The sequence below is a fragment of the Electrona antarctica genome (genome assembly GCF_951216825.1).
Source record: "Electrona antarctica genome assembly, chromosome: 5".
Taxonomy (NCBI): domain Eukaryota; kingdom Metazoa; phylum Chordata; class Actinopteri; order Myctophiformes; family Myctophidae; genus Electrona; species Electrona antarctica.
In genome coordinates this window covers 6,924,283-6,934,370 of record NC_136810.1, presented here as the reverse complement: position 1 = coordinate 6,934,370, position 10,088 = coordinate 6,924,283, and the positions used below count along the sequence as shown (strand labels likewise).

The 10,088-nt window shown below is 43.3% G+C and overlaps 2 protein-coding genes and 1 long non-coding RNA gene across 4 annotated transcripts; 1 reads left to right on the top strand and 2 right to left on the bottom strand.

Moving 5' to 3' along the window:
• Positions 1-922: 922 nt before the first annotated feature.
• Positions 923-2,785, bottom strand: LOC306923245 (ran GTPase-activating protein 1-like; the record flags this gene model as incomplete). The annotated part of the gene is made up of 1 exon (XM_079501277.1): positions 923-2,785. One exon carries the CDS (start codon positions 2,783-2,785, stop codon positions 923-925), a length of 1,863 nt encoding a protein of 620 aa, XP_079357403.1.
• Positions 2,786-3,295: 510 nt separating this feature from the next.
• On the top strand, positions 3,296-7,902 carry lyrm5b (LYR motif containing 5b). 2 transcript variants are annotated; one of them, XM_079501107.1, is made up of 3 exons: positions 3,296-3,398; positions 3,766-3,841; positions 6,594-7,902. In XM_079501107.1, the coding sequence occupies exons 2-3, from the start codon at positions 3,797-3,799 to the stop codon at positions 6,801-6,803; spliced, it is 255 nt and encodes an 84-aa protein (XP_079357233.1). In that variant the 5' UTR covers positions 3,296-3,398; positions 3,766-3,796; the 3' UTR covers positions 6,804-7,902. The 2 variants fall into 2 exon arrangements, with proteins under 2 accessions (XP_079357233.1, XP_079357234.1); XM_079501108.1 differs by having other exon boundaries at positions 3,324-3,398; positions 3,769-3,841.
• On the bottom strand, positions 7,619-8,696 carry LOC306923094. Its single transcript, XR_013789999.1, has 2 exons — positions 7,956-8,696; positions 7,619-7,911 (listed from the first exon to the last, which is right to left on the bottom strand). It is a non-coding gene; the product is annotated as an uncharacterized lncRNA (long non-coding RNA).
• Positions 8,697-10,088: the final 1,392 nt, after the last annotated feature.

Genomic DNA, 10,088 nt, shown 5'->3' with positions numbered 1-10,088 from the left:
ACAGGTCTCCACCAGGCCAGGTCAGGTTGTGGCCTCCTGGTGGCGCTATAATAGGCCAATGTGAAAACGGTGCCATTTGTTCTTACACCATTGATGGCAATTGAACGATTTGAGGCATTTAGTTCCAAAAATGTGTTTTGCAAAAATCCACCTGTTGGTGGCGCTAAAACAGGCCAATGTGAAAAGGGTGGGATATATTCCTCAGCCTAGTAGGAAAGTCTGTGAAAGATTTCACGTAAATTGCACGCTGCGTTCATGATTTGAGGCTTTTTGTTTCAAAAGGGCCAATCCTGCAAACTTTAAAAGCTGATGTAATATGAAATATCGGACAGATCCACACATGACTATAGAGATAGTGTGTAACGATTTGCAGGATTTTTGGACAGAATCTGGAGGAGTAGGCTAATATCAAAAAATGTTTTGCAAAAGTCGGCCACCTGGTGGCGCTATAACAGGCCGCTTGGCATCCAGGGAGTGTGTGTGCAAAATGTGGCATCGACCAGGTTAACGGTGCCAGAGATTAGCTGTTCACGGACGGGGACACAGAGTGTAAAACATAGGCTACTCTCTCTCCATGCCTTCGGCCTGGTGGAGACAATGGCGGTAACCAGAGTAACCATGCTGCTACCGATTAATAGACACCCAAAAATACAAAGTCACATGTTGGAGCCGTTAGCACCCCTCAAAAAGGACTGACCTACATGGCTGGCCTCTTACAGAAGAGGCCAGCAAAAGGAACCTACATTCAGTCACTCTCCACACTGATGAAGGCTGGATAGCCGAAACGTTTGTCCCCGTTCAAAAATGCAATAAATATTTTGAACTGAAGACTTGGTGTGTGCGACCGCCGACCCACTGCCGTTATTTTTGGCCTCATACAGAGCCACACCGTAAACGTGTGTCATGAGTGTACATCCACTTCTTATGTCCCCTGTCCCTTGTCCAAGTGCAAAGCTTCCATTGCCTTGTCGGTAGTGTCCATCGGTACAGTGCACTGTGTGTTGGGGGGTTTAGTACTGGCAGTGGTTGAGACGGTTGGTGAGGTGGCCAGACTCACCATTCTGGAGAGCACCTTTTCTCCAGGGGTCCACAGACTATGTGTGGCGCCACCACCTGACTTAAGAACCTTGTCATTCTTGCAGAGGAAGATCTGCAGCAGTGAGGCATGGTCTTGGGGGAAGTATTCCTGTTGGACAGCATGTTCCAGACACCGTAGATGACTTGGAACAACATGCAACTTCCTGCCTTTTCCCTCACCCTTGAGGAGTCCCATCAGGACCAGTACGCTGGAGAGGAAGCAGTAGGACTGGAGGGTTGAACCAGAAAAGAGCCTCTTAAACACAGCATTGATGGTTTCTAGAACCACTCTCTTGGTCTCTGGCTGCTCACTGTAGACAGAGGAGATCTTCAGAAGAATATCCGCAGCCTTATCTGGGTCTGACACATCCACCTGTTGTATTAGAAGTGTCCTCTCCTCTCCCAGCTGAAGAAGTTTGTCGCTAGAAGGGCTGTTCAGGAAAGACTCCACCTCTACTGAACTCTGAGGTTTTGTCAAAAAGCTTTCCCCATTTGACACACCATTCTCCTTCTCATTTTCATCCCCTTCTTTCTCTACATTTTCCTCCACTCCGTTATCGTCGTCCTCTTCATTCTCGTTATCCTCTTCATGCTCGTCCTCTTCTTCATCGTCGTCAGGCTCTCCTTCGTCATCACTGAGAGAGGCCAGCATGTCTCCTTTGTCCATGCTTTCCATGAATTCCTTCAGTGCCTCAGAGCCTTCCTCTCCCAGACAGTTACCATTCAGATCCACCTTCTCCATATGAGGTTTGTCTGTGACAGCCTGTGCCACGACTAGAGCTGCAGCATCAGTGATCTGCCCAAAAGCCAGGTTAAGTTCCTTGAGATTAGGCAATCCCTCTCTTAGGACAGCTGAGATGGCAATGGCTCCCTCAGAGCGGACCAGACAGTCACCAAAGTTAATCACCTGGACATTCTTCAAATGCCTCAGAGCCTGAGCCATGGCCAGCGCTCCTCTCTTGCTGAAGGTGTTGTCATTGAGGTTTAGGATGCTGAGCTCCGGGTTGAGCTGTATGGCTGAGGCCAAGGCTGTGATGCCTAGGTGGTTAATGCTATTTTGGGGCAGGTGGATCTCCTTCAGGCTGCCTATCAACTGGAAGGCCGCCGCCAGGGCTGTGACACCCTCGTTCTTCAGAAGGTTCCTCCCGGCCATGAAAACCCTCAGTTTGAGTGGTTCTCCCTGAGCTGAGGACTGCTTATGGCACTCGGTCAGTGCTGCTGCCAGGATCTTGCCTCCTTCGATGCCCATGCCACAGTTGTTGAGTCTTAGCTTCCTCAGTGAGTGGCAGGTGGGGCTCTTCAGCAGGTTTTCGATGCCCTTCACCCCATCCGGACCAAAGGCGTTGTCGGACAGGTCCAACTCTGTCAGTCTGGCCCCTGCACTCATCAGTGCACCTCCCAACGATCTCAAGGCTGTGGGGATCTCAGAGCGTAGTCGTCCAGTAAATATATCACTCCAGTGGCATCTCTGAAGTTGGTCTTTGTGCTTGAGGGCCTTGGCAATGGCCTGTGCTGCTTCCACGCCAATTGTGTTCCCCTCCAAGCGCAATGCCCGGAGACCCTGGTACTGCTCAATCTTGTGTACCAACTCCTTCACTGTCTCTGCGTTGTCCAATTTGAGCCCCAGACCTTTGTAGCTCAATTCTTCATCCCTGACATGGGTCTTGGACAAAACATCGGCCAGCTTGGAAACATCATCCGAAGCCATTGCGTTGCAGAGCGTGAAAAGGAGAGTTGTTGACAGTGAACACAGTATTCTGCTCAGCACACCTTTGGCCAGGAGTATGTATGACTCCCATGTGGATTCTGGATTTCATGTGGCCAGTATGTTATGTCAGCCACCTATGATGTATGTATCTGTGGTGTATAACTCCATATTTGGGCAAAGTTTCAATGGTCAGCACACTCTATAGTAGAATATATAAAAAAAAATATTTGAATTAAGTGAAATCACTGAATATACCTTTAAATTACATTGTTGTCATGTTGCAACAAATTGTTATTAGTTTTTTATTATTTTGTTCCCTTAATGTAACTAACCAAACACTATATAGAGGGAATATAAAAAATATATACAGTAATGTGCTGCACAAAGTGCTGCACAACATGGACAACAAGAAATAACCATAAATAAAAATGTACTCAAGGAGAAACCATGACGAAGCTTAGTTAGTGACATGACATCACTGACGAATCCTTGGTATTTTTGTCTAGTAGTTGATCTTTTCACAGTAAACCGGAAGTTGTGACACCTAAAAAGTAAACAGTAACCTTGAAGCTGAAGCTCGCTGTTTTCGTGATGCGTCTCAACTCTCAACCAAGTAATTATAAACGATATTGTCTAATTGAGTCTGTTTTTGACTCCATTCAGAGGTCATTTAACTTGACCAACTGTTAACTTTCAGCTATAGTTTTGTTATAGCTCCTCTCGGGACCCTCGTAAAAGGTTTCTGACATTTGGATGTTTACCTTTTCATCCAAATGTCAGAAACCTTTTACGAGGGTTCCGAGAGGGGCTAGTTTTGTTACTGATTCAAAGTCTTAATTTAACTAGACCACAACCCCTTCTGTTATTTGCGATTAATTATATTTTTTTCTATTAGAGGGTTTACTATAGTTGTTGTTGCTGTCTATCGTGCCTAGGCTGACCGCTGATATGTTTATTTATGACATGTTGTTTCGTTCCAGTAGAGTAGACGGACGGACCTCCTCTGTAAGCATGTCCAACCCGCTCAGAGGTGAAGTTGTCCAACTCTATAAAACTGTAAGTTTGTGTCGGATCGTTAAACTCATAGGCTACTTGTCAAACGGGGACATATAATTCACTTTAATCGTTGCTTCCATGTCACGAACAGTACCATTTTATAGAAGACCATATCTGGGCATACAGCCAGCCAATGGTGGGCCCTATTGTAAACAAGTGTAATGCTTTATGGTGTCGTCCACTCACTGTTAACAGTTTTTGGAGTTGTACTTGAAATGTACTGTCATTCTGCAAACTGTTAATAAATCAATCAATCAATCAAAAAGCCAGAACACATAAACACACAAATACAATTGTATTTGATCATAATTGCTTTTTAAAATGGACGTGTGAATGGCCACCATTATGTTGGACTATTTTATTTGTATAAAAAAAATGTGTGTAAACTTTTATATAGGGATAGGCTGTGTATACCCTCCCTATACAGCAGTGGTTCCCAAAGTGGGGTCCGGGGACCCCCAGGGGTACCTGAGGGAGTTCCAGGGGGTCCCCAGCTAAATGATAGTTTGGAACCAAATGGACCATTATGGGTCTGTAACTCAGAGAGTGTACACATGGAACCAAATGGACCCTAACGGGTCCATTTGGTTCCATTTGTACACTCTGAGTTAAAATAACATTGATTTTACAATATAAATTGGGGTCCCAGACAATGTTCCCCCTAAGGTGCGCCCGTGCGCGCGCGCGCACATGGCCAAATGCTCTCGCGCACAACTGAAATCTGTCGCGCACAGACACCGACGCTGGTGTAAAACATTTTTTTTTCTTTAAAAGTTATTGTCTCCCCCCCGAGTATCATCTACTTTACAGTAATAATACCTATCCCGAGTCGACATTTGCCCACACTTTATTTCTATTTACTTTACAGTTTATTTAGAGGGGCCATAGGGGCTGCTGACGTTCGACAATCTGAGAAACTAGGAGTTCAAAAACACACCAACAAACTCGTCTTAGTGTGTGTGTGTGTGTGTGTGTGTGTGTGTGTGTGTGTGTGTCCCAATAAAGTTTTTACGTTTTGTCATGCCCCCCCATGTAATGCACAATTGAGTATTCATATAACAGTCGTTCTCAACCTGTGGGTCCCCCCATATTTTCACAATATTTATCTGTGGAACCATTCTGTTGCTTGTCTGGGTGGGGGGTCCCCAGTTCAAAGATTACTTTGGGGGGTCACAGCCTGAAAAGGTTGAGAACCACTGATATATACTAATAGCCTGACACTCAGCCTGAATTTTCATTTCGTTTCACTCCTGAATATATTTTTTTAATGGGCGTGGCTAGCGATTCAGGGGCTGGAGCCAGGCTAATATACTAACTGAATATTCCTAAAATTGCTAGCCTACCACCTTGATATAAAATAAAAATGTTGTAACTTGCGCAACCTTATGTAACTATTCATTGATTCACTCGTATACCAAAATCCATTTGGGAAAAAAAAATCACACCTGTGTGAAGTGAGGGGCGCTCACTTCGCATTATCTAACGTTTGGATAGTTGGTGTCAAGGTGATATTGCTCAGTAGTTGCTGATGTCTGCTCAGGAGGTTTGAGTGTTTGCTCAGACCGGAAAAAAATTAGAGGGAACATTGGTCCCAGAGATAGAAATGACATTAAATGGGGGTCCGTAGAATAATGCATGTCAAACTGGGGGTCCTTGAAATTCAACGGGTTGAGAATCACTGCTAGAGCCTTAAAATCTTCTCTTATGGGGGTCCCTGGCATATCTTTTCAAATGGGGGTCCGCGGGCTAATTAGTGTCAATTTGGGGGTCCTTGACATGAAAAGGTTTGGGAACCACTGCTATACAGTATGTAGGCCTATAGTACACGAGCTATAATGATTTTCTCAATTCTGTTTTTAACATGAAGCCATTTCTTCCTGGAGCTGAATTGGTCCGGCAGCCGACAGGCTTCTTTTGTTTAAAGTGGTTAATTTGGTATATAGTCTTTTTTATTGGCCTAAAAATATTGTCTACTTGAATTGAATACATGAATACATGTATACATGTATACATGTATTTGAATACAACTTGAATACATTGAATACATTGAATACAATGAATACAATGAATACATTGAATACAATGAAAACTTGAATACATGAATTGTTGATTCATGAATACATTCATGAATCAACTTGCTGACCGGCTGTCACTATTGGGCAATTGTTTTTTACAGGGGTTTATTGTGACCCTACCATTAGCATCCTATGGCAGGCAAAAATGTCAACTAGGAGGGTTTCATGATTCTAAATCTATTCCAAGCATTAGTTTTGCACAAAAAAACACTCCTTGGGCTAAAAGCAGCAATAGCCATTTGCCCAAATGTGCCCAAAATGTGCTGACCTCATCAAGTTCTTCGCCCAAGGAGTGCATTTTGTGCAAAACTAAGGCTTGGAATGGATTCTAAATCATGAAAACCCCCTAGTTTGACATTTTTGCCTGCCATAGGATGTTAATGGTAGGGTCACAAGAAACCCCTATAAAAAAGATTGCCCAATAGTGACAGCCGGTCAGCAAGTGGATTCATGAATGTATGTATATAGACAATATTTTAGGACAATAATAAAAAGACTACACCAAATTTCCCACCCCATAACCCCGGCCGCCGGACTAAATCTTTGTCTTTACACCCTTACTAGCCTCAGGCCCAGCCTTACTGTGTGTGTGTGTGTCTGTCTGTCTGTCTGTCTGTCTGTCTGTCTGTCTGTCTGTCTGTCTGTCTGTCTGTCTGTGTCTGTGTCTGTGTCTGTAGCTGTTATTCCTGGGCAGGGAGTACCCTAAAGGAGCAGATTACTTCAGAGAGCGCCTGAGAGCAGCGTTTCTCAAAAACAAAGACGAGAGGAGCCCAGAACAGATCAGGCAGATGATCGCCCGCGGAGAGTTTGTCGTCAAAGAGATCGAGGCTCTGTACTTCCTGAGGAAATACAGAGCCATGAAACAACGCTACTATGAGGACCAGTGACCGTTCTGTTCTCAATCCTAATAGAGCAATATTTCCAGATCCTGTTTTAATGTAAATGGTGATGTATCCAGGGCAGGGGTCATCACTATGCTGGCTTGTGATGGACATGGTTCTCAAATTCCATTTTTTGGCACAGACATACAAATGAGCGGACAATGATATTACCCGAAACACAGAGCTAGCCCTACTGTAGCAGCGGATTCGACCGTTATCTCTCTATTGAATAGGCGAAATCATCCGTTATCAGCACCTTCGAATAGGGCCAATATGGCCATACTGGCATAGTCACTGTTTCAGTACGTCATTATCACCTATTGTCATTATCACTGATGTCCTGACGGGGGCGCGCCGGGTCTGGTGGCCTTGCGACGGCCACCAGACCCGACTCAGCGCCGTCCGAGTTACGTCCCGATAGGCAGAGAATAGTATATATTAGTAGCCCCTAGTTTCCATGCACCGACAATAGTTGGAAATGACACGTCCACCAGGGGGAAACCTTGACCAGGCTATGTTCAGCCAAGGGTGAGTATGGCCATATTGGCCCTATTCGAAGGTGCTGTTAACGGATGATTTTGCCTATTCAATAGAGAGATAACGGTCGAATCGGCTGTTCCGAAGGTGGTCTGTAACTCGGAGTGTACAAATGGAACCAAATGGACCTGTTCCATTGGTACACTCAGAGTTATGGGGGTCCTTAAAGTCTAAAAAGTCATAGTAAAGCAGACGGTGTCATACATATTCTGAAGAAAACCTAGAGACTGACATTCAGCAATTGGGTCTTATGATCAAAATAAGAACATTATTTAAAAAAGGACAAGTCTTTGCCACGGACGGACACATTTTGTCTGTGTACGGACATATCAATGACCACTTGATGTGTCGCATGATACATACATACACACTGAATACAAACAGAAATGGAGGAGTGTTCATATTGAAGAGGGGAGACATCACTGGCTTTAAACAAACAAATGTTTGGTGCACATCTCATAGCAACCAACACTGAATGAGGCTGGACACCCACCCCTGCTAACTGACTCAAGCCATCAGATAAACAACTGGACTTCACTGTAAATGATAATAAATGTCTCTTGGCAAGCCGGTGAGTCTCTCAGCTTTCCTGTTTGTCTCCTACACCAGTGGTTCCCAAACTTTTTCTTGTCAAGGACCCCCAAAATGATACTCATTTAGGAACCCCGGTTTGACCTGAATTGGGCTACGTTCCCCTATTGCCATTTCTATCTCTGGGACCTATTGTAAAATCAAAGTTAATTTAACTCTGAGTGTACAAATGGAACTAAATGGACCCCCCTGGGGGTCCCCGGACCTCACTTTGGGAACCACTGTCCTACACTGTCTCTCTACTTAATTCCTACCCAGCAAGCCAAATGACGTCATGATAACGTTATGATGACGTCCTCCAGTGACTCCGGTGACGTTCAGGACTAGGCCAGATCACAGCCCATATGGGGATGATCTTTACGTCATTTCCAGGACGTCTTCACCAGTTTAAATAATATAACTTATTCTGGGCCAGATCTGACTAGTTATGATATGACTTAAGTTGATCTGGCCTCAATCGGATCTCTCTGATTCATCCAGGGACGTCCGTCTTAATGGGCAGAATTTATATTGGTTGAAATCAGGTGATATTCTGGGCCAGATCTGACTAGTCTTGGTTTGACTTGATCTGGCCACAATCGAGACGTCACTAATTCGTCCAGGTCCTGACCGTGCTTGCTGGGTACTGTCAGACTCTCCCTCAGATTTCTAAATTGTGTCAATGATGAACAAATACTAAGTATAGTGGATTATCTGTGTTAAATTAAAGCAATACAATTCTACTTTTAATACTGTTTAAATTAATATAGTAATATAATGTACACTATTTTCTATGCTGCTATCACCTGACTTCAGTTGTGTTAAAATATGGGAGATTATTTTTATTTTTTTTATAGCAAAATTTGTATCTTAAATCTTTTTTCTATTTTAAATCTATTAAAATCAAATAATTGTATTTTGGAGAGTCTGGTGGTGAATGAATCCTTCAAACAGCAGAGCTGACATTCAGTAGATTTGGACATAGCTCTGGAACACGGTTAAAATAATAATTTGAAGGCATTTCTGATATATTGTGGACGCAATCGATTTAGCACAACAATTTGTAGTGTATTGTGTATGATTTGCCTTTTATGTTTGGCTTTCCATAGCCACTGCCTAGTTTGTCCCTCTGTGCCTGCGGTACTATCATGTGCTTGTGTTGTGATTTGCAAACAGCGTCCGCCCTTGACGTGATTGAAGACATCAAAGGGTCCTAATTGTATTTTTTGCCAAATGGATGTTCATTGGTTGTGCCCCGTGTTATCTGCTGCTATGCTACGGGGTGATATCTTGCTTAATTTGGAATATTGAGGTGGTGAGTTTGTATGCCAGAGCTGACGAGAACTTCTGGGAACTCAGATTATGTAGCAATCTACTAACTGAAGCTGATTTGGTTTTTTTTTAACGATGTCAGGTGGTCAACGGGACCTCCATGACATTGTGATGCCTGTAAATCTCAAAAACACCTGACTTCATATTTTGGGGAAATTTAACCCATTCTGGGCAGGAACCCCTTTTCGTGTTTTAAACATTGTTATAATTTAGCTATTGAAAAATAGCAGATCTACAAGCTCATAGCGCGCCACCGAGTGGCGCGCTATGAACTTGTAGGTCTGCTATTTTGGAAAAATCGTTAAAATGTGCCTCAAATCTTTCAGAAAATTGTCATGATTTAAAAAACTTTTTTTTAAAATGTCGACGTCAGGCCTGAATGGGTTAAGGGAAAAATAAGTAGGCTATTAATTAAATAAAATTAAAAAAATGCATGCGCAGAGGGGCATAGTGTGCCCACCCATATGGTACACTACCATTAATTCCTGTATACCGGTATGCCACTGACTCAAACTGTTTTAATTATTTCTATTGCACTGTGACTCTACTCTAGTCTCCGACACATTCCCTGACAGGACGACCACGCTGACCTTCTGCTTTATGTTCAATTCAGATTAGGGATTAAGAGAGATTTAACTGAGGGACACAGGCCCACCATAATCTAATCCAGACTACAGACAAAAGTAATTTGAGACTCAAATTAATACATTGTATTCCTGGTTAAACTATATTATGATATAGTTTAGTTTTTAAAGAGAGTAGTCTGTTTCCCTTATTAACCTGTAGACAGATAATAGCCATTCCACTTAGCCTTTTGTTCAGTATTAAGACAGTGGTGAGGGAGACTAGGAG

Excerpts from the sequence above, each read along its gene's own strand:
- lyrm5b (XM_079501107.1), top strand. The coding sequence starts at position 3,797 with ATGTCCAACCCGCTCAGAGGTGAAGTTGTCCAACTCTATAAAACT. Across the intron at positions 3,842-6,593 it reads TTGTCCAACTCTATAAAACT|CTGTTATTCCTGGGCAGGGA; the intron begins GTAAGTTTGTGT and ends CTGTGTCTGTAG.